The sequence below is a fragment of the Dendrobates tinctorius genome, unplaced genomic scaffold, assembly GCF_039654945.1.
Source record: "Dendrobates tinctorius isolate UK_male_01 unplaced genomic scaffold, ASM3965494v1 ptg000066l, whole genome shotgun sequence".
NCBI classification, from domain to species: Eukaryota; Metazoa; Chordata; class Amphibia; order Anura; family Dendrobatidae; genus Dendrobates; species Dendrobates tinctorius.
The window spans coordinates 3,017,831-3,042,787 of NW_027361734.1; the positions used below are offsets into that span (position 1 = coordinate 3,017,831).

General features: G+C 42.9%; 1 protein-coding gene across 3 annotated transcripts in view; it reads right to left on the minus strand.

The window, feature by feature from the left end:
* Positions 1 to 24,957, minus strand: part of EXOC4 (exocyst complex component 4) — a 685,438-nt gene that overhangs the window by 584,832 nt on the left and 75,649 nt on the right. For all 3 annotated transcript variants that reach the window (XR_012233307.1, XM_073580982.1, XM_073580983.1), the window contains exon 4: positions 3,009 to 3,193. Coding sequence is in view for 2 of the 3 variants with exons in the window: in XM_073580982.1 (XP_073437083.1) it covers positions 3,009 to 3,193 (185 nt within the window). In the remaining variant the exon portion in view is untranslated. The remainder of the gene's footprint in view (positions 1 to 3,008; positions 3,194 to 24,957) is intronic.

Here is a 24,957-nt window from a genome sequence, read left to right on the forward strand (position 1 = left end):
GCACTGCGGTTTTTAAATCACATTGCTTTGCATTGTACTGTACAATGCCTGCGGAACTGCTGCGGATCTGCAGCAGAATCCGCAACGTGTGCACATACACAGTCTTATTAGACACTACAAGTCAAACATAGGGATGGATCCTACCATTGTGGCTATGTACCTGTGTGGTTTCCAGAAAATGAGTTTAAGGGGTTGTCACACAAACACAGCTGATTTTAATCAACAGATTTTGGAATAATAATTTCCACCATTGGATGTGTTTAAATAAAATGTTCCTGTGCTGAGATAATCTTAGGCTAGTTTAACATTAGCGTTTACGGCCGCAGCTTCGGGCTGCGCACGGCCGCCGCTAATCCCCGCCCCTGCCGTGCCTCCGCCGGTAGCTCCGCCTTCGGGCGCATGACGCTGCATGCATCCTGCGTCCCCTATCTTTAGCACTGGGGACGCTGCGGCCGTAAACGCTAATGTGAAACTAGCCTTAGACATGTGACCCTGCTGTGCACTGTGCAATGGCCGTGTCAGACCCTGCAGGAACATGGTCTGATCATACCACAGCTCCTGGGTAGGGGAGGAAGCAAAAGAGAGTATACAGACAGGACAGCAGGGGCACAGCTGATTTTTTTCTTTGATGTTTAACATCTTTTAAAAACAGGCAGTAAAATGCTTTATCTGACAAAAAGAATCCTCTGTGATGCCGTGCTGAATGTCTGTATACTCTTTTTCTTCCTCCCCTGCCCAGGAGCTGCGGTATGATCAGACCATGTTCCTGTACGGTCAGACACAGCCATTACACAGTGCACAGCAGGGCCACATTTATAAGATTATCTCAGCACAGGAACATTTTATTTAAACATATCCAATTGTGGAAATTAATTTTATTACAGGATGTATTGATTAAAATCAACTTGTCAATTTAAAAAATAATTCATATTTTTGGTCATGTCGGGTTACCTTTAATAAAAGAATACAACCCTATGTGAATACATACAAATATAAAATATACATACGCAGAATTTAGTTTAGAATATCTTCTTAACACATACGGATGTGAACACCATATCAAACCATCTGCAAATCGAAGGATCCATTTGTAATTCGCCTTGTGCGCTCAGTAAGAGTCCTCCAACATGTAATAGATTTGCAGTGCAGCAAACTCTGCAGAAACGGCTACATCAGCATTCTGTGCACTTCCTGGCTGACTGATTTCCCTTGGAAAATGAAGGAGATTCTACCGCCTCAATATGTGCTGACTGGTGACCTTATATGATAATACAGCTCCTGAGGGTAATGCCCTCAAATTAAAAGCAACAGAAAAAAAAAAATTGTCACAACTTAACTATGCTCCACTCAAACAATACCACAATGTATTTCTTAATTATAGGATATTTTAGAGGAAAGCATACCAGTTGTGCAACAAATTTAATGAAGGTGGAAAAAAAATCCACACATATAGAGGTTAACTATAATTTGAGCTACTTGTCTAAAATGGTCTGCCTTTAACAGGATTCGTAAAAAGGACACCATAGGCCAGATCCGCCAATGCATCTGCAGTTTTCTTTTTTGCCATATTGTCTGTTTTTCATTTGCTCCTAAGGCTGTGTGCACACTGTGCGTTTTTGCGGCGTTTTTTCCTCTCAAAATTGGGCCAAAACAGTCAGGGAATCCTTATGCCAGCTAATTCAATGAAAATCCTGAAGTGTTGTGCACACGATCACTAATTTTCCTTTGAGTATTTGGAGTGTATTTTATTCTACAGCATGTCAATTCTTTGTGCAGATTTTTAGCGTTTTTCACCCACTGACTTCAACTGAGTCAGTCAAATCCGAAGCAAAAAGTTATAAAAATGGTTGCCGATTTCCTGCGGATTTGCTGAGTTTTTGCTGTCTTCCTATGGTGTTTCCCATGCTGTAATCTGTGTGACATCGCAAGAAACACTGGAGGCTCTGATCAGCAGTAACGTTACAGCCGGTAAGACAGTTACCGCCGTCAGAGCGCTGCAGGGTCATGCTGTCTGATGTCAGTGTGACACCGTAGCTGTGACGATGACCCGGCAGCTAGGGCTGTGCCCCACGGTAACAACAAGCAGCGCAACCCACTGCTTTTCAGCTAAAGTGCCAGCACTCCAAAGCATCAGATCAGGCTTCACTCTCCTCTTCCGCTTAGCTCCTTCTGATGCTTTACAGTGCTGGCCCCTTCAGCTGAAAAGCGCTGCGATATGCTTTCTAATAACAAGCAGCACTTGTCAGCTTCCGCAGGATCCAAGCAGAGGAGGAGAGTGAAGTCTGTGATCCAAACATGCGTACTCAGACTGCTGTCACTCATTGAAAGGGAGACCCACCCCTCCAAAGACATGCTCTTCTCACTCTTAGATCCCAGTTCTTAGATCGCAAGTTAGCAGAACCTGCATGACAACAGAGGACTATATGACCCTCACAGAGATGAGCTCACAAAAGAAATAAAGATAATAAAATTATATTAGAAAACTGATTGTTAGGAAGAGTTACGACATATGAAAGGGGGCAAATAGTAGTGGAAAAACCCTTTAAGGCTTGCAGATTTTTTACACTGGTTCATCATTTATAACTTTTCAGAAAGTCGCAAAATTTTTTGCAAATGTACTCTAGTTATTTTGTGTACACCGGTTATTCTAAAGCAATTTTTGTGACATTTTAGGAAATGAACGACTTAGTGTGATAAAAAGTTACAGAAAACTCTTTAAAGGCTCATCATTCTTTAACTGTCGTCCAAAAACTCCCAAATTGACTTTGGGAAAAAACATGTGCAAGACTGAAAGTTAGAGATACTAAACATTGACTGTATGAGTGCATCCAGAAGTACCAGAATGTCAGACAGCACTTAGATGCTTATCTTATACGGGATTGGTACTGTGATGGCATCAGAGATCAAAAAAAGCAGCTCGATAGAAGCCACATCGCTCTCACAAACCTTAGAATCTTAACCAGGTTAAAAATAATAAAACACATTTAGGCTATAATTTGTCACCATACCCGCTTCTATTCTTGTCCTGGCTCCACTGCCCAACACGGCTGGTGGATTTAATGTACAGGTGACGATGCAGCTCATCAATCAGAACGGAGTGCATGTTCATCTTCTTACTGTGAAGTTCAAGACGCAGGTCGCTGAGACCTTCCACCTGTAGTAGGGGTCCTTCCAGTGAGTCCACTGCAGACACCTAGTCCGAAACAAAAACATAAGCAAACTATATAAATGAGCACGCTGACAGTACAGTATTTTTTCAGTTTATAATATTTCAATAAGTCCTTCCAAAGAGGAGCTGGAAGTTGTCCAGGTATGAAGGAATAAGAAAATGCAAACAATATTTTGATTAAAAAAAAATGGAGAACGGAAACACAACGAGGTAAACACCGGATCACTTAACTAATAGCAGCCATGTAGTGAACGATCTTGACATAAAAAAGCAGAAAAGTTAAATAAACGATAAAGTAATTTACAATATGAGCATGGTGCACATAATACAAGTGCTCCTCGCTAAATTAGAATATCATCAAGAAGTTAATTTATTTCAATTCTTAAATACAAAAAGAGAAACTCATTATATGGAGTCATTACAGAGTGATCTATTTCAAGTGTTTATTCCTGTTAATGTTGATAATTTTGGCTTACAGCCAATGAAAACCCAAAAGTCATTATCTCAGTAGATTAGAATAATTAACAAAAACCACCTGCAAAGGTTTCCTAAGCATTTAAAAAGGTCCCTTAAGGCCCCGTCTCACTAAGCAATCTCGGTAGCGAGATCACTGCTGAGTCACAACTTTTGTGACGTAACAGCGATCTCACCAGCGAGATCGCTGTGTGAGACAGCGATCAGCGAGCGGCCCCCCCTGCCGGTATCGCTGATCGCTGGAAGAAACCTCTGGACATTTCTTTGGTCGCTGGTCTCCCGCTGGCCAGCACGCATTGCTGCGTGTGACAGGCGGGAGACCAGCGATCAGGTGTAAAAAATAATAAAAAAAATAAAAAATATAGTTATTCTCACCTTCCGATGTCCCGCGCAGTCTTCCGGCCTCTCTCCACGCTCCGGTCCCAGTGATCCTTTGCACGAATGACCGCGAGACTTTGTTATCCCTCGAGACCGTGACATCACGCGGTCATTCGTGCAAAGGATCACTGGGACCTGAGCGTGGAGAGAGGCCGGAAGACTGCGCGGGACATCGGAAGGTGAGAATAACTATATTTTTTATTTTGATTCTATTATTTACAGCGATGGCAAGCGATGCCGGGCGCTCGGCATCGCTGTGCTGATCGCTGGTGAAGCTGTCTGTGTGACAGCTCACCAGCGATCACATAGCGACTTACTAGCGATCCTGACACCTTGATATTGGTGTCGGGATCGCTGGTAAGTCGCTTAGTGTGACGGGGCCTTTAGTCTGTTTCAGTAGGCTCCACAATCATGGGAAAGGCTGCTGACTTGACAGATGTCCAGAAGGCAGTCATTGACACTCCACAAGGAGGGTAAGCCACAAAAGGTCATTACTAAAGAAGCTGGCTGTTCACAGAGTGCTGTATCCAAGCATATTAATGGAAAGGTGAGTGGAAGGAAAAAATGTGTGGTAGAAAAAGGTGCACAAGCAACCAAGATAATTGCAGCCTTGAAACGATTGTTAAAAAAAAGGCCATTACAAAATTGGGGGGAGATTCACATGGAGTGGACTGCTGCTGGAGTCATTGCTTCAAGAGCCACCACACAGAGGTATCCAGGACATGGGCTACAAGTGTCACATTCCTTGTGTCAAACCACTCATGACCAATAAATAACACCAGAAATGTATTACCTGGGCCAAGGAGTAAAAGAACTGGACTCCTGCTCACTGGTCCAAGGTGTTGTTTTCAGATGAAAGTAAATTTTGCATTTCATTTGGAAATCAAGGTCCCAGAGTCTGGAGGAAGACTGGAGAGGCACACAATCTAAGCTGCCTGAGGTCTAGTGTGAAGTTTCCACAATCAGTGATGGTTTGGGGTGCTGTGTCATTTGCTGGTGTAGGTACACTGAGTTTTATCAAGACCAAAGTCAGAGCAGCCATCTGCCAGGAAATTTTAAAGCACTTCATGCTTCCCTCTGCCGACAAGCTTTTTGGAGATGGAAATGTCATTCTCCAGCAGGACTTGGCACTTGTCCACACTGCCAAAAGTACCAATACCTGGTTTAAAAACAACAGTATCACTGTGCTTGATAGGCCAGCAAACTCACCTGGCCAGCAAACTCACGTGACCTTAACCCCATAGAGAATCTATGGGATATTGTCAAGAGGAAGATGATGAGACACCAGACCCAACAATGCAGACGAGCTGAAGGGTCAAAGCAACCTGGGCTTCTATAACACCTCAGCAGTGCCACAGGCTGATTGACTCCATGCCATGCTGCATTGATGCAGTAACTGATGCAAAAGGAGCCCTGACCAAGTATTGAGTGCATTTACTGAACATACATATACACACACACACATATACATACACACACACACACACACACACACACTAGCTGAAGAGCCCGAATTGCCTGGGCATAGTAACCAACTGCAGTTAGTTATAACAAATTATAATGATTATATTGCACATAAAAACCGTGCATCTAATCCTATTCTGTGTGATACTGTCTGCTGAGCCGTGTATCTAATCCAATTCTGTGTGATACTGTGTGCTGAGCAGTGTATCTGATCCTATCCTGTGTGATACTGCCTGCTGAGCCATGTGTCTAATCCTATCCTGTGTGATACTGACTGCTGAGCAGTGTATCTAATCCTATCCTGTGTGATACTGCCTGCTGAGCCATGTGTCTAATCCTATCCTGTGTGATACTGACTGCTGAGCCGTGTATCTAATCCTATCCTGTGTGATACTGACTGCTGAGCTGTGTATCTAATCCTATCCTGTGTGATACTGACTGCTGAGCCAAGTATCCAATCCTATCCTGTGTGATACTGACTGATGAGCTGTGTATCTAATCCTCTCCTGTGTGATACTGCCTGCTGAGCCATGTGTCTAATCCTATCCTGTGTGATACTGACTGCTGAGCCGTGTATCTAATCCTATCCTGTGTGATACTGACTGCTGAGCTGTGTATCTAATCCTATCCTGTGTGATACTGACTGCTGAGCCAAGTATCCAATCCTATCCTGTGTGATACTGACTGATGAGCTGTGTATCTAATCCTCTCCTGTGTGATACTGACTGATGAGCTGTGTATATAATCCTCTCCTGTGTGATACAGTCTGCTGACCTGTGTATCCAATCCTCTCCTGTGTGATACTGCTGAGCCGTGTATCTAATCCTCTCCTGTGTGATACTGACTGCTGAGCTGTGTATCTAATCCTCTCCTGTGTGATACTGACTGCTGAGCTGTGTATCCAATCCTATCCTGTGTGATACTGACTGCTGAGCCGTGTATCTAATCCTATCCTGTGTGATACTGGGCTCCCCCTGCGGTCTGTGTCAGAGGGTGGTCTGTGTTGGCACGGTAATAAACTGTGTTATTTCCAGCTTTACAGAAGGATGATAACACCATAGAAGTGATAAGAATAATAGGCCTCAGTTAACACAACTGTCAACAAAGAAAACTGTTGCTGATAGCAACCAATCACAGCTCATTTTTCATCTTTTAAACAGCTCTGGGACAGCGGGGCGAGTTTTGAATGGCGACTTTTGTGTTTCGACTTATGTGGCGAGGTTGGTGTATGTGTGGTGAAATATGTGCTGAGGGTGGTATATGTGTTGAAGCACGTGGTAGTGTGTGGCGCATTTTGTGTGCCTCCAACACTTTTCCTTTCACTTTTTCCCCCATTATATAGATAGGGGCAAAATTGTTTGGTGAATTGGAACGCGCGGGGTTAAAATTTCGCCTCACAACATAGCCTATGACGCTCTCGGGGTCCAGACGTGTGACTGTGCCAAATTTTGTGGCTGTAGCTGCGACGGTGCAGATGCCAATCCCGGACATACATACATACAGTACACATACACACACACATTGAGCTTTATATATTAGATATAAACATTTAATCAGATCCATTTTGATGATATTCTAATTTAGTGAGAAGCACTTGTATATGTAAATCAGCTATGACACTAAAACCACATACTGAGTATTTTTAATCCCTTTATGCTGCCAAAACACATCTAAGCAGTCAAGGTATGGACACCACAAGAGTTCTGTGGTATCGGGCACCAAGAACTTAAAAAGGTCATCCAGGAGTGTGATACTGATGACCTATTCAGACGTCCCAACACACATTAGACCCAAGTCCGTTAATCTCACGGACATTCACTGGGTTGGTCGATATGTTTGGAAATGCCAGACAATTTAGGGTAAATTACCAATCCAATAAGTTCGATTTCGGACTGTCATTCGTATTGCCTCCCGAAGATAAGCTCTCACCTAAATATATCTACATAATTATACAGTTCTTCAATGCAAAAAGTGAAACTCATATAGTGATTACAAGCAGAGAGATCTATTTCAAGTGTTTATTTCTGTTAATGTTGATGATTATGGCTTACAGACAATGAAACACGGGAATACGGAAGCAAACAGCCGGACAAGTGCTCCTGTGTATGAGAGTCGGCCAAGATGGCTGCCAGTTGAACAATCATCAGACAGTCATCTAATATGTATGGTGGCCCTTAGGATAGGTCAGTAATATCACATTTATTGGGAGTCCAACAGCCATCACCATCATCAATAAGTTGTTACCAGCTCTGGCAGCAGCTGGATATAAACTGATACACACTATACTGATGTGAACAGTAGCATAGATGCAGAACCCGGGAACGAGCACTACATTAAAATCCCGCTGCTGCACAGACACTGCGGGTCCACACCATGAACGCTTTATAATGTTCCACAAACTAACCCTGAACCATTTTTTTTGCAGTAGGGCAGGAAACTTTGCCTACAAAGGTCAAAATCATTAGGGTATGTGCACACGCTGCAGATCCGCAGCGGTTTTGGTCCTGCGGATCCGCAGCATTTTCTGCTGTGTTGTACAGTACCATTAAAATCAATGAAAAACAAAAAACGCTGTGCACATGCTGCAGATTTTTCCACGCGGATTTGCTGCGGTTTCAGATCCGCAGCAGGTTAAATCTTTGTGCAGAATACTGTCATGGTCACGTGTGTCGGGACGCAGATGATACCGCAAGGCGGACCCATAACACACGTGACCCTGGATACACCGCCTCCAGTGGGGCGCATTTAAACAATAAAAACGTGCAGGTGGATACTCCGCCTCCACCTGGCGAATTTAGGTATTACACGTTAATAAACATTCTGGAAACCCCGCCTCCAGTATGGCGAATTTAAATAACAAGGGGGACCTGGGAAACATTAACAATGGTGGGCCCTGCAATAGGGAAAAGGGAATTGCAGACCTCCTGAGCTCCCCTGAGCCAGTGTCCCTGCACTCCTAACGTTCCCTATGCCGGTTTCGCACCGGGCGCCGCACGCGTACCTCAACGCCCTAGCTCGCCCTGACCCTAAACCCTCATTAGGGAATAGGTCTGTGCGGAAACCAATCCCACCACTGCACTAATAACACACATGAGGAAAGAGACAACACAGGGGAAACACCACCTAGCTTTGCTCTGTTGCGTGCGCTCCCAGCAACAGAGCCCTCCACCTGAGTGCATCTTCTCCTCCACCTGGATCCATCACCATAACAGGATCCTTCACCTTAGTGCAGCCTTGGAGCAGAGTCCAAAACCAGTTGCAGCTGCTTAGAACCAGAGTCCCAAGGATGAGTTCAGCTGCTGACACGAAGTCGAGCATGCTTGAGTCCAGCTCAGCGGCCAAGTCCCACATGGTGAGTGCCACTCTCCATAGTCGCCACTCCACCAGCCCATGCAGACACTTCCCGCTGACACCATCACTGCGACTCCACCACGCCATGCCAGCCCTTCGTCCAGACACCATAGCTGACACTCTTCCCCCCTGGCTAAGCTGCGCAGGACTCCTCACCAGCTCCATCCTTCATCCAGGCTCTCCAAACTCAGAGTGAACACAAACTCACAATATCACAGGCAGTGATTGCACACCTTTAGCACACCTTTATAGGGTGTAACACCGGATACATGATTAAGTGCACAAAACCTAAAGTGCAATATCAAAACCACCACCGGGGACAGTCAAGACACCTTGGAACTTTCCAAAGTAAAAAAAGTTCACCCAGTGATTTAAAACTGTCAGATCACTTCAGATCATGACAAATACGCAGCGGTTTCACACCTGCTCCATTGTAGAGGTGTGAAACCGCAGGCTAATCCGCAGGTCTTTTGACCTGTGGATTTACCTTTGGATTTTGCCAAATCCGCACGGAAAAATCCGCAGACCATTCCGCAGCGTGTGCACACACCCTTAGGGATCACCACTATCATGAAGGGTTGCACATAGTCTGGTGGTATGCATCAAGTATCAATTTCACTAGCCCTGTTTCACTAGTGAGTACAATCCACCTCAGAAAAAATGTCTGCATATAAAGCAACAATACACACCAGTCGTGCTAATTCACACAGATAATAAACAAAACTTTGAGGCTAACAAATTTACCTCAATTACAATTTCTCATGTGGTACAGGAAATGTTTCATAGACAATGCATACAATGTATAGTCTAGCGGAGCGTCATTGCTCAATATAAAGAACTCTCAATGCTCCGTACCACAGAAAGGTCTGCCAAATACAGCGTGCAGTAATATACTTATCAGCCATTTGATGCAGATGAAAGCCCGACGCGTTTCCCCCTCTTAAATCGATGAGGGTTCATCAGGGGTCAAAAAGTGGGGTCTCATTACCCCTGGCCAAAAGAGCAATGTTATGTCTCCTCATTTTTTGTTCCGGTATCATAGGCATGTGTGTAATAATTTTTTGTGTCCTTTTTTGTATACGTAGGGAGGTTTAGGGGCTTTTTTAGGGACACCGACGTTGAGCGGGGGCGCCATATCGTCAACAACTAGGGTGCCAACCTCCGCGGCTAGGAAGGGTTGGATTAGGGCGAATTAGGGCAATTTAGGCTTCTGCCCCTTGTGTTGTGATTACCACATAGAAATCTAATATTGGTTTGGTCACTCTTCATCTTTGTTCTCTACCTCCTTAGGTATTTAGTCATTTTTACTAAACCACGTTTTTAGTGATTGAATTAAAAGCTATATTTTAGGGGTTATTCTGTGTTGCGCTTCTGGTTTCTATATGGGCCGCACACAGGAAAAAAAACTGAATTTGAGGGGGCACATTTTTTTGCAGGACAAAATGACATTTTATGAGTATCGTTTTTTTTCTATCCACTTTTTGACCATGTTTTTGAAAATTTTCGGATTATTTTATTTTTTTAAATGGCATTCAAAGTACGGGTTATGGTATAGTGTTATAGCTTCGGTCGTTAGGATGTGGCAATTAACATGCACTTTTTTTTGTTTAATTTATTTTATATACAGTACAGACCAAAAGTCTGGACACACCTTCTCATTCAAAGAGTTTTCTTTATTTTCATGACTATGAAAATTGTAGATTCACTCTGAAGGCATCAAAACTATGAATTAACACATGTGGAATTATATAATTAGCAAAAAAGTGTGAAACAACTGAAAATATGTCTTATATTCTAGGTTCTTCAAAGTAGCCACCATTTGCTTTGATTACTGCTTTGCACACTCTTGGCATTCTGGTGGCGTAGTGTGTTACTGATGGTAGCCTTTGTTACGGTGGTCCCAGCTCTATGTAGGTCATTCACTAGGTTCCCCCTTGTGGTTCTGGGATTTTTGCTCATCGTTCTTGTGATCATTTTGACCCCACAGGGTGAGATCTTGCATGGAGCCCCAGATCGAGGGATTATCAGTGGTCTTGTATGTCTTCCATTTTCTTATTATTGCTCCCACAGTTGATTTCATCACACAAAGCTGCTTGCCTATTGCAGATTCAGTTTTCCCAGCCTGGTGCAGGCTACAATTTTGTTTCTGGTGTCCTACAACAGCTCTTTGGTCTTCTCCATAGTGGAGTTTGGAGTGTGACTGTTTGAATCATAGAATCGTAGAGTTGGAAGGGACCTCCTGGGCCATCTGGTCCAACCCCCTGCTCAAAGCAGGATTCGCTAAATCATCCCAGACAGATGTCTGTCCAGCCTCTGTTTGAAGACTTCTATTGAAGGAGAACTCACCACCTCTCATGGCAGCCTGTTCCACTCATTGATCATTCTGTCAAAAAGTTTTTTCTAATATCTAATCTGTGTCTCCTCCCATTCAGTTTCATCCCATTGCTTCTAGTCTTTCCTTGTGCAAATGAGAATAAAGATGATCCTTCTACAATGTGACAGCCCTTGAGACATTTGTAGACAGTTATTAAGTCTCCTCTCAGTCTTCTCTTTGCAAGCTAAACATTCCCAAATCCTGTAACCTTTCCTCATAAGACAGGGTTTGCAGACCGGTCACCATTCTGATCGCTCTTTTCTGAACTTGCTCCAGTTTGTTGATGTCTTTTTTAAAATGTGGTTCCCAAAACTGGACACAGTATTCCAGATGAGGTCTGACCAAAGAGGAGTAGAGGGAAATAATGACTTCACGTGATCTAGACTGTATGCTTCTGTTAATACATCCTAGAACTGCATTTGCCTTTTTTGCTGCTGCATCACACTGTTAACTCATATTCAGTCAGTGATCTATTAGTATACCCAAGTCTTTTTTACATGTGCTATTGCTGAGCCCTATTCCTCCCATTCTGTATATGCTTTTTTCATTTTTATTGCCCAGATGTAGTATTTTGCATTTTTCCCTGTTAAAAACCATTCTGTTAGTTGTTGCCCACTGCTGTTTATTTATATATTTTTGAATCCTCTGTCTCTCTTCTCTAGTATTAGATATCCCTCCTAGCTTTGTGTCATCAGCAAATTTAATCAGTTTACCGTCAACCCCAATTGATGTTGTGGACAGGTGTCTTTTATACTGACAAGTTCAAACAGGTGCCAATAATACAGGTAATGTTACATTCAGGCCTCTCTTGAACCCCTCAACTGAATTTGCCATCACCACCTCCAGGGCAGAGCAGTGCGCCTGCGCCGGAGCCACGACAGGAAGGGAAGAAGAGGACGGCATCGTGTAAAGATGGGAGGCGCCAGACCGGACCGCGACACCCATTGGACAGGACCACCCCCTCCAGTGAGTATAATCTAACTCTTTTTTCTTATCTTTCAGGTTACATCGGGGGCTTATCTACAGCATTACAGAATGCTGTAGATAAGCCCCTGATGTCAATGCCGGCAGCTCATAGTCCAAAAAAAGGGTGACAGATTCCCTTTAAGGAGAGTCATCAATAGATTAAAGTCTTTAGGGGGAGTACTGAAAGAGCAAACCTGTTCCTCCTGAACATTACATGTAACATATACAATATCTGCTTTATTTGTTTACACATCTTTGTCCATTTTTAATTGTCATTTTACTACTTAGAAAGATAAGTATAAAAAGCAGAATGAAGAATACATTTAGCTTTAAACTAGAATTTATATTCTGTGTCAATATGGAAACTGTTTAGACAAAAGGCTAATTATTTGTATTAACATTCTGGCATTGTTGTAAAGCAATCAGGAGAAAGTGAGTGGAAAAGAACATTTGGCATGAAATTATAAACAAATGTTCTAGCCGATGCATTTATTAGATACGGTCATTTACTTACACCATTCTCTTTTCATCTGGTTACTGTGGACTTGAAATTGTATTTCTACCAAAGATTCATTGAATATTATTACCTCCTCCTAAACTCTAGGTAAAAAAAATTTTTCTTTTTAATTTTCTAAGAATCTCAACACAATCATTCCTTAGCTAAATCACTGGCTTAGTTAAAATAGAGTATGTCTATGTATTATTCTTGAACCTCTTGTTCCCAGATACAGCAGTTTTCACCATTATTTTTAGAGAAATATACACCAGTCTATGACTAGCATTCATGTCAGTCTCTGGTGCACGGGACCTAAAAGATGTGCCAAATTCATTAAATGGTGCACGCCAAATGAAGATGGCACTGATCAAGACTGACGTACAAAGCAAGTCACGATGAATCAAGGCCATGGCCTCCAAAGTTCAGCAATAAGGCCAGAAAGACTATTTCAGGAGCCAATTTTCATAGACCTCAGTTTATCCAGTTATCAATGTGCTAAGTTAAGTCACCATACAAAATTAAAAGACTTAAGGCCCCTTTACATTTAGCGATGCACCAGCGATACCAACCACGATACGACCCGGTCAGGATCGCTGGTGAATCGCTAAATGGTCGCTAGTGAGCTGCCAAACAGGCAGATCTCACAGCGACATAGCAGCGGTCGGGGGTCGCTACTTACCTGTCAGACGCGGCGAGGGTGTCTGTCTTTTGCCTGCGTCCATGGCTCGCTCGTCAGCGCCAGCAGGAAGCCGACGACGAGAAATGGATCAGGCCGATCTCGCGCGATCAGCGATAGCCAGCGGGGGAGCCGGTCGGAGGTGAGTATCACATGTAGCGATATCGCTAGCAATATCGCTGCTGCGTCACAAAATCGGTGACGCTTTAGCGATATTGCTAGCGATATCACTATGTGTCCAAAGCCCCCTTTAGATTGTATTTAGTGTTAGGCCGGGTTCATACTGCGTTAAAGCAGCCGGTTCAACGCATAGTATTGACGGGCTGCGTTAACGCTATAGCATAACGCGATCGCGTTATGCTATACCGCTAGCGCAGGTGCTTCATCAACGCTAGCGGTGACGGAGTCTCAGACGCTGCAGCCCGCGTCCGAGGCTCAGTCACAGAATGACGGCACATCGCTAGCGCATGCCGATTATAGCATGCGTTTGCGATGCGCCCACTAATAGGGGTTAATGGCAGCGTTAACGGACTGCATTACACAGCGTTATGCAGCGGTGTACTGCAGGCCGTCTAACAGACTGCCATAACTCAGTATGAACCCAGCCTTACAGCTTAGCCCCAAAACAACTTCAATAGCAATTTAACTTTGAAGTTTCACTTTAAATTGTAAAAACTCTGGAATGTTTCTATATATCCAAGTGATTCTGAAAACTTTTCTTCCTAAAACATTGTACTGGTAAATTTAGGGAGATATTTTCAGAAGTACCGTATATACTCATGTATAAGCCGAGATTTTCAGCACATTTTTTGGTGCTGAAAATGCCCCCTCGGCTTATACACAAGTCATTCAGCAGAAACCAGCGGGGGAGGGGGAGCGGCGGCATGAGCCGGTGGCAGGAAAGACATACTTGCCCCTCCAGTGCCTCGCTGAATGTCCCCTGCATCCTCCTTGTCCCAGCGCTGACAGCTTCCTCCTGCCTTCAGTGGTCACATGGTACCGCTTATTACGCTCATGAATATGGACGCCTATGGGCGTGGAAGCATATTCATGAGCTTAATGAGCGGTACCATGTGACCGCTGAAGGCAGGAAGAAGCTGTCAGCGCTGGACAACAGAGGACGCAGGGAAGGGTGAATATGAAGGAGGACGGGGGCAGCACGAGGGAGGACGGGGGCAGCACGGAGGAGGACGGGGGCAGCACGGAGGAGGACGGGGGCAGCACGGAGGAGGACGGGGGCAGCACGGAGGAGGACGGGGGGAGGACGGGGGGAGCACGGAGGAGGACGGGGGGAGCACGGAGGACGACGGGGGAGCACGGAGGAGGACGGGGGAAGCACGAGGGAAGACGGGGGAGCACGAGGGAAGACAGGGAGCTGAGCCACGCGTACTGGGAGGGGGGAGAGCCACACAGAGCAGGACAGGGATGAGGGGACAATGTACACCCGGCTTATACTCGAGTCATTAAGTTTACCCAGTTTTCCGTGGCAAAATTAGGGGGCCTCGGCTTATACTCGGGTCGGCTTATACTCGAGTATATACGGTAACTGCAAAACATATCTGAAATTATAACCCTTCGTATACTTTACGATTATTAATGCAACGTGAAATAATTGGAATGAAAAATTTAAAATTTTACCATTAAAATGTTGCTTAAGTATCAAATTTTTACTTTACACCAAGGGTAATAGGAGTAAATGTATCCCACAGTTTGCTACAAAATTTCTCCCAGGGCAGAATTACTCAATATATGCTGGGAAACTACTATGTGGGCACATGGCAGGGCTCGGAAGTGAAGGAGAGGACTCCAATTTAGAGACTAGACTCAAGAAATTCATCTAGGGAAGTAGTGAGTGGCACTAGAGTTCTAGTCCTCTTCCTCTCTGAAGAGACCACTTTCATAGAATTTTAGAACATTGGGACAAGGAAATTAAAAAACTACATTGTTTTAATCTCAAAGTTCTCAATTTCACAAGGCGAAAAATAAGCTGTGCAAGTTGTTATGCATTATTCTATTGAATGTGGCCAAACCCACTATGAGGATAGAAACTACTGTTTTTGCATACAGTATGGCTGTAAAGGAAGTAAATGTATTGGATTTTTGGTAAAGCCATTTGATTTTGGAGTACATATTCTGTCAGAATACTTTGTAGAGGACCTATGGTGCCAGAACTGCAGCAAAACCCCCCAAAGTAAGCATATTTTTAAAGTTACAACCCTCAATGGATTTTTCTATGAGTATAAGGACACATTTTGACCCCCACAGGTGTTTTCCAAAAATAAGCACTCTGTGTATGTTGCAGAGTGAAAATTGCAAATATGCAATGTTAATGCTCAAAACATTGTACCCAGCTTATATTAAGCGACTTCTCCCCCACTATTCCTGCACTAAACTACTGAACCCAATTTATGATACATTTTATGAGTCGGGAGTCACTCCATTTTATCCCAACTCCAACTCCACCAAAATGACACCGACTCCACAGTTCTGCTCTGAACGCATCAAAGGAGTGCCAACAGGATGAAAATGATTGCCCACAGCCTTTGTTAACCATCTAGATGCCACTGTTACTATTGATAGCAGCATCTACTTTGTTAAATGACCATGATCGATTCTAGCACCAATCATGGCCGATAATGCAGTAGGGTGTCAGCTGTAGCATACAGCTGACACCCTATCAGCCTTTACATGTCAGGGGTACTATTAACTCTTCAGAACCATAAAAGTAAGGAAAGACAGGGGTTGAGGAATAAAGTCACTTAATGTCCATCAAAAAAGGCATTTTGGCATTGATTAAGGGGATAGACAAATTTTTCTTTAGGACACCATCACAGTTGAATTTCGACATTCCATTTGTTTGTACCATTGTTAGGAAACCGATTAATTGTATAAAAGATGAAAACAGAAGCAGAGGGGCACCATTATTATTTGGTGGTCAGCCTGAGTTTTGTTTTATGTCAATTTTTAGAACAGAAAAACTTATGCTGAACTTTTTTCCGTTTCTAAAAACGGACACAACAAAACCCAAACAGACCCCATAATAACCAAAGGGTCGCCTTTCCTTCAAATCTAATGAGTTTTGCATTAAATCAGTTTCTTGGTTTCTAAAATAGAAGAAAAACAGAATGCTAAAAGGCAAATGATTTGTAGCCGTAGTTAGATCATGAACTAAACTGCTTTTATGACTGGTTGGTATAATGAAATAATAGCACAATCAATTTCTGCACATAGTAAATGCTCGGCTGTAGTCACCTTGTACTGACCTTGGATACACTTACAAATTGTAATCACATCCATAGAAAGGTTTACTTATGTAAATTCTTAGTAAATTGGCTAGTCTTTTCTTATAAATCACAGCTCATATCTCATGTGCTTAGTTTATGCAAATACAATTACAGACCTTCTCCAAGACGAGGACCATCCTTTTTTTAGTAGCCTTAGAAGACTGATCTCTAAGAAAACAATATAAGGGTGCGCATTGCTTAAAAAAAAAATGAAAGGAAGTCGGGCACCATTTTTATTACAAAGGATTATATCTATAAAAATGTCCTCCTTTACAATTTGGGAGATTTTTTAAAACTAGTCGAAAGTAAGATTGCCTATATAAGATGTTGGCGTTTTGGGGTACATCTCCACAAGCCTTATCAGCTGTAGCATTTCTTCAGCAGCATATTTTGGAATTTTTTGGATTTACAAAATGTTTTAGTCTTTGCATTGCCAAAAAGTCAAACCCACAGAAATGGTCAATTTACGCTACCGCTTTTCTTTACTACAACACTGCTAAAAGGAATCCACAGCAGATTCTCTGTTCTAAAAAAACAAACAAAAACATGCTCTGTAATTACCTCTTATAGGAACTTAAGTAAAAGTTTAGAAATGTGAACAAAATATATGTATTGTAAGCTAATGGACTCCATATATATTAGAGTAATATAAGCCAAACCTAATGGTATGGCAGACAGTCTGATGTGTGTGGGAACTCCGTGACATATGAACTTCCGGAAGACAAACTTTCAGCATGTAAAGTTTCGGACAGCCCTTACTTTTCTTCATTAAAAAATAGGCCATTCCTAGAGATGTTTGGCAGCGGCTCTCAGGAAGAACACAGGAGGACTCAGGAAAGCAATCACTCCTGAGTATGGGAGGAAAGGTCAGTGTAAATGATTGGTTGGCTAAATAAGGCTATGTGCACACGTATGCAGAAAATGTCTGCATAAAAACCGGACTCCTTCCCAGAAACCGCGCGTTTTTTTCTGCGCGGTTTTTATGCTTTTTTTCCCAGCGCGGCCCCAGACGCATAGAAATAGCCAGAAATGCGGAAAAATCCGCGAAATTAATGAGCATGCTGCGTTTTTTACCGCGAAGCTTTTTTTGCGGAAAAAAACGCATCAATATGCACAAAAAGTGCAAAATGCATTAAAATGAATGGGAAGCTTCTTTTAAGCGTTTAAGCGGATTTTTTGGCAAATCCGCGAAAAAAACGTTGTGTGTGAACACAGCCTAAGGTCCAACAGCTATTTAAAATGTAGGGGAATGGGTTATGGGAGGGATCACAAGGCAACTATATTTAAAAAAAAAAAAAAAAAAAAGTGATAACCAAGGTGTTCTTGTGGAGATAAATAATCTATTATCACATGTTTTCATGCTGCTCCAAAGCTCTTAGTTAAAAATGTGTGTGAATACCGGTAGGGTTTTTTCTTCTTAATATTGGCCATTGACAAAGGAGACGGCGTTAGCAAGTGGAAAAATATAGAAGTTGGAGGCCAAGGTAGAAATTTGGCTTTTTTGACATGAAGATTTTTTGGGGAAAAAATGTGTGACTATTAGATATTTTAAGACAGACTCTTGCCACTTTTAGAAAGTGGCTGAGGAAAGATGGCAAATAAACTGTTAACAAATGTGAAAATTCAGTCCAAAAAAAAAAAAAAAAAAAAAAATCACCTTTCTAACTCCAGTAGAGGTGTGGCATAAAAGTGGAAAAACAAGTAAGGAAAAATTACAGTGGGCAAGCAAAATAAGTATTTGATACATTGCCAATTCTGCAAGACAGAATCTAAGGCTGTGTGCACACGCTGCGGATTCCGCTGCGGATTAATCCGCACGGATTTTGCAAAAACCGCAGATAATCCGCAGGTCCAAAGACCTGCGGATTATCTGCGGTTTTGCCTGCGGTTTGGTCCTGCGGATTCACTATCTCCACAATGGTGGAGATAGGAACCCGCAGCGGTTTCCGCAGAAAGAATTGACATGCAATTCTTTCTGCGGATTCAAAACCGCAGCAAATCCGCGCGGTTTTTTCCGCAGCGTCGGCACAGCGTTTTTTGTTTTTCCATTCAAATGAATGGTACTGTACACCGCAGCTAAAACTGCTGCGTGTCCGCAGCGGCCAAAACCGCTGCGGAAACCGCAGCGTGTGCACACAGCCTTAAAATAAAAAAACAAACTCACATTATATGATTTGTAAATATTTAAATTACATTTTATTGCATGAAAGAACTACCATATTTTTTTTTTCGGATTATAAGACGCACTTTCCCCCCCAAATTTGGGGCGGAAAATGGGGGGTGCGTCTTATATTTCGTATATTACCACACCGTCCGCAAGTGGAGCAAGGTCCCAGGGTCACTGCTGGAGGAGGCATGAGTGGCCCGTTGCTGCAGGCTGGGATGAAGGGGGGTGGGGCTGGAGGTGTGACGCTGCGGATGCTCGGTGGTGCGGGAGCTCCGCTGACATTTTGTGAAAGCCTGGGACCCCGAACCTCCATGGTTTACATTGCGGTGGACTCTGCGTGCGAAAATGGCTGCCGGGGGCAGCACATGCACATATGGAGATCTTGGCACCAAGATCTCGGGAGAGGAAATCTCAGTGCCAAGATCTCCATCCGCACATGCGCCGCTCCCGGCCGCCATTTTCCCCAGAATCCACCGCAAAGTAAACCATGTAAGTGCGGGGGCTCTGGGCTTTCACAAAATGTCAGCGGAGTCCCCGCAGCCACCATCCCTGGTAAGCAATAAGACCCATGGATTCTAAGACGCACCACCATTTTATTAAAAAAAGGGCTTTTTCCTATTTTTCTACTCAAAATTTGCGGTGCATCTTATAATCCAGTGCATCTTATAAACCGCAAAATACGGTATTTGATCACCTACCAAACAGCAAGAATTCTCTCTCTCTCACAGATGTTAGGTCTCACAGACATTAGGTTTTCTTTAAGAAGCCCTCCCACTCCGCACTCATTACCTGTACTTATTTCCACCTGTTTGAACTTCTTACTAGTATAAAAAAAAAAAAAAAGACACCTGTCCACACACTCAGTCAACCTTTCCACCATGGCCAAGACCAGAGCTGTCTGAGCACACCAGGGACAAAATTGTAGACCTGCACAAGGCTGGGATGGGCCACAGGACAATAGGCAAGCAGCTTGGTGAGAAGGCAACAAGTGTTGGCGCAATTATAAGAAAATGGAAGAAGCACAAAATTACTGTCAATCTTCCTCTTTCTAGGGTTCCATGCAAATTCTCTCCTCGTGGGTGAAGGATGATTCTGAGAAATGTCAGGAATCAGCCCAGAACTACACGAGAGGACCTGATCAATGACCTGAAGAGAGCTAAGACCACAGTCTCAAACATTACCGTTAGTTTTACACTACGCCACAAAGGATTAAAATCCTTCATGCAAGGTCCCCCTGCTCACACCAGCACATGTCCAGGCCCGTTAGAAGTTCGCCAGTGACCATCTGGTTGATCAAGAGGAGGCATGGGAGAAGGTCATGTGGTCAGATGAGAGCAAAATAGAACTTTTTGGTATCAACTCCACTCGCTGTGTTTGTAGGAAGAAGAAGGACGAGTACAAACCCAAGAACACCATCCCAACCATGAAGCATGGTGGGGTAAACATGCTTTGGGGTTGCTTTTTTGCAAAGTGGACATGACGACTGCAATGTATTGTGGGGCAGATGCATGGGGTTATGTATAACGTGATTTTGGCCAACAACCTCCTTAAAATCAGTAAGAACATTGAAGATAGAGCATGGCTCGGTCTTCCAGCATGACAATAACCTGAAACACACAGGCAGGGAAACTATGAAATGGCTCCATAAGAAGCATTTCAAGGTCCTGGAGTGGCCTAGTCAATCTCCAGGCCTGAACCAAATACAAAATCTTTGGAGAGAGCTGAAACTCAATGTTGCCCAGCGACAGCCCGAAATGTGAAAGATATGGAGATCTGTATGGAGGAGTGGGCCAAAATCCCTGCCGCAGTGTGTGCAAACTTGGTCAAGAGCTATAAGAAACGTCTGACCTCAATGTGCAAACAAAGGTTTCCGTAACAAATATTAAGTTCTGTTTTTCTACTGTATCAAAGACTTAATGCATGCAATAAAAAATCATACAATGTTATTTTCTGGAGATACACACATATATATATATATATATATATATATATATATATATATATATATATATATATATATTTTGTGTCTCACAGAAGGGTACCTATCATAAAAATGACAGAAATCTCCATTCTTTGTAGGTGGGAAAACTTGCAAAATTGGCAGTGCATCAAGTACTTATTTTCCCCAGTGTATATGTAAAGATCCATCATATATTGTGCAATACTGATACATTTACATTCGAAAGTTGAAAAATGTCCACCATCCTGTAGCATGTAAGCCCCAAGGGCAGGGTCCTCTCCCCTCTGTATCAGTCTGTGATTGTTAGCTTGTTTCCTGTAAGGCCTCTTTCACACATCAGTTTTTTGCCTTCAGGCGCGATCCGGCTTTTTTTGGAAAAAACGGATCCGGCAAAATGCAATGCCGGATCCGGTTTTTCCCCATTGACTTGCATTAGCGCCGGATCGCGCCGGATGGCATTGCGTTTCATCCGTTTTTTGCCGGATCCGGCAACTTGTCTCATTCCGGCGTCTTGAAAAAACGTCTACTGTAACGTTTTTTGTCTCCGGCGAAAAAGCCGGAAGTGCCGGATCCGGCGCTTCCAGCTTTTTGCTACAATGAAAGTCTATGGGCGCCGGATCCAGAAAAAGACGGATCCAGCAACCGGATCCGGTTTTTTTAAGTCTGCGCATGCTCAGATCCAATTGGCCAGCCGCCAGGAACAGAGACGGATCCAGCAAAAAAACGGATCCGTTTCTACAGTTCTCCAAAATTTATGCCGGATCCGTTTTTTCTAAAAAAAGCCGGATCCTGCCTGACGGCAAAAAACTGATGTGTGAAAGTAGCCTAAGTGATATCTGTAATTTGTATGTAACCCCCTTCTCATGTACAGCACCATGGAATCAATGGTGCTATATAAATTAATAATAATAATAATAATAATAATAATAATAATAATAATAATAATTTCCCATCATGATAAATTGCCACCAAAATGCTTAAGGCAAAAGAGACCTAATAATAAACAAAGTATGCAAACAATACTGCCAATGACAAATTATAAGAACTGAGCAAACCAACGGAGATAGAACGTTAATGCTGATTAAGAAAGGAGTCATGGATGGCAAACGTGTGATCACCCCATGCGCAAAAAATTACATAGAAAGACTCTGTAGAGCAATCAGAGAACAAATTAAAGCCAGGCAATAAGTGAATCTTTTCTCACCACTTCAGTATCAAACCATATTAACCTTCCAGAACCCATCTGGTGCTGTAAGGGTCATAAGAGAAACGATACCCAATACCACCATGATATCAGATATAAACTACAGGTATTTAATTACTCTGCATTCATTCAGTTGAAAATCCTTTATTGGATGAGCGAATACTTAGGCGATCATGCTCTAGAGAAATACAGTGTGTGCTGCTGAATCAAGCAAAAGGCCAATGAGTTGGGGGTCAAGAATGTATGAAAGCAAATGACGGCAACATAGGAGAAGATAGAGGTAATGGGTATCCGTAATGATAATGGGAAGTGAAAGATGCAGAGAAAGGGTGTGGGGGCTACAATTAGGCACATAGGCACAAGAATACTTGTCAGTGGTGTTAAAACTACTGCTCACATGTATAATTAGGAGAGTTCAGCAAACTTCCAACTCTCAGGGGGCATAGAATTTCATGCATAAATGATTATTTAGCACTATAATCAAAAAAAATTGTCTTGGTATTAATTAAAGGCAAAAATTAAGACATTTCCACGGCCTCATGTAATTCATTAAAGGAAACCTCTCACCATGCAAGTGCAGCCCAATTTCTAGGCATTTTGTTGGAGATTAGTAGCAGCTGAGCATATTTAAAAATAATTAGGAAAAGATTTTGCGTTACTTGTAATGTATTCAGAATCTATCCTTATTCTGGGATTAGGAGTCAAGTAGGCGGACCTAATCAGTGATTGCCAGCCTTCCCAGTATAAGTGTGCAGACAGAGACACCTGCCAATCACTGATAAGGGCAGTTCGTTAACTCCTATTCTGAGAAATGCAAATAGAAATTGCTTGCTTAAGAGAGAGTTAGTGAAAAAGTTTTATGGATTGAGTGTGGGGTGAAAAAGGATTTTATAAAATTATTTTGAGAAGTCCTGTATTCAAAACCACCAATTCTCACTTTCTCCAAATCCAGTGCTGCCACCTTGCCATTGCTCTGGTCTTTGTGGACAGGCTGCAATAGTAATGACCATTGTGGCTTAATCCCTGGGCTCAGCACCTCGTGCTCTCCATACTGGAAGACCCCACTGATTGGCTGCAGCAGTCAAGAACTCTTATGATATTACCACTGCAGCCTGTCCTCACAGACCAGAGCTGTGATGGGGAGACATTGCTGGATATGGGTAAGATGAGTATTGCTGTGATTGTTTCTATGTTTATATTATGTTCTACAAAGCCATAAGAAAAATTAAAAAAGAAAAATCCAAAGAGGAATTTTTTTTTTTTTTAATCAATGATTATTATATTTACACATCCATTTAAAATTGTCTAAAATGAACTGGAGTAATAGTTTTTTTAATAATCTTTTATTTTTCCGCCACAGTGGGCTGACCTTCACTTGTGAGCAATGTGTCAGACAGAACACAACACTAACAAGGCAGGAGACTGCGGTCGGTTTCCATCCCATCTCATGTGCTGTGGTTGCATAAGCTGTGTACGGTTGATGAACGCATGGATTCACAGCCCACAGCAGTCTGTGCAATCGGGAGCCATTCTGCTGTAGCGCAGCGCTATGAGCTGAGATTTCCCTCTGTCCACAGCTCACCCTAAGGCCAAGTTCACATGAACGTATACAACAATATCGTCATCCAGAAAACTCAGCATGATTTTTTGTCACTTGTCATCTGTGTGCAATCCGCATACAATCCTTTTTTTTTTTTTTTTTTTACAGCAGCAGCTACTAATAGTTTACAGGACCATTTACAGTTTCCCATGTAAAAGAATTGCAAAGCATTGGTAAAAAATCGGATGCTATACTGTGGTTCCATGACATCTGATTTAGTTTTTGCGCACTCATAGATTTGAACGACTGAGTCTCATCTGAAACATAGAAAAAAAACTAATGCAGAATGCGATTTTTTTTTTTCCCACACAGATTTGGTCATTGACAGAAAAAAAAAAAAAATCACATACGAAGTACCTCAATCCATTGGTCGAAGTGCGGTCCACTTGATTTTTTTTTTTTTTTTATGGACAGCACTCGGACTGAAAATTTGGTCATGTGAATGAGCCATAAATTTAAGTGTTCAGAGTGGAGTAGTCAAACTTATCAGCTGATGTGTGATGAACAAAATAAGTATCGGTGATGGCAGGTAAGGAGCCATGGCTGTAGCGCTCCAGGGCCTAGTTTGGTACTAACCAATAAATAAAAAGACTGTCAGTAAACACCAGGGCTGTGGAGTCGGTAATAGAGATGAGCAAATTTGCTCGGATTCGGTTCGGAATACGATCGGCAGCGAATATTGTTTTTTGCAATATTCGTCAAACACAGCCGAACATCATTAGAATCAATGGGAGTAGAAATTACCGAATGTTCGGAACCGATCATCAAACATACATTCGGCACGAATAGGCAACCAATATGGCATGAATATGGCAAATTCAGATTCGGCGACCAAATCTAAACAAATTCGCTCAACTCTAGTCGGTAAGTCAAACCTCCGACTCCTCAGTTTCCTTGACTCCAGACCCCACAGCACTGGTCACTACTGAGCATGTGCATAAAGTGCAGCACAGATTCATCTCATCTACGGCTCCACAGCACTGGTCACTACTGAGCATGTACATAAAGTGCAGCACAGATTCATCTCATCTACGGCTCCACAGCACTGGTCACTACTGAGCATGTACATAAAGGGCAGCACAGATTCATCTCGTGTACGACTACACAGCACTGGTCACTACTGAGCATGTATATAAAGTGCAGCACAGATTCATCTCATCTACGGCTCCACAGCACTGGTCACTACTGAGCATGTACATAAAGTGCAGCACAGATTCATCTCCACTCCGACTCCACAGCACTGGTCACTACTGAGCATGTACATAAAGTGCAGCACAGATTCATCTCATCTACGACTCCACAGCACTGGTCACTACTGAGCATGTACATAAAGTGCAGCACAGATTCATCTCATCTACGACTCCACAGCACTGGTCACTACTGAGCGTGTACAT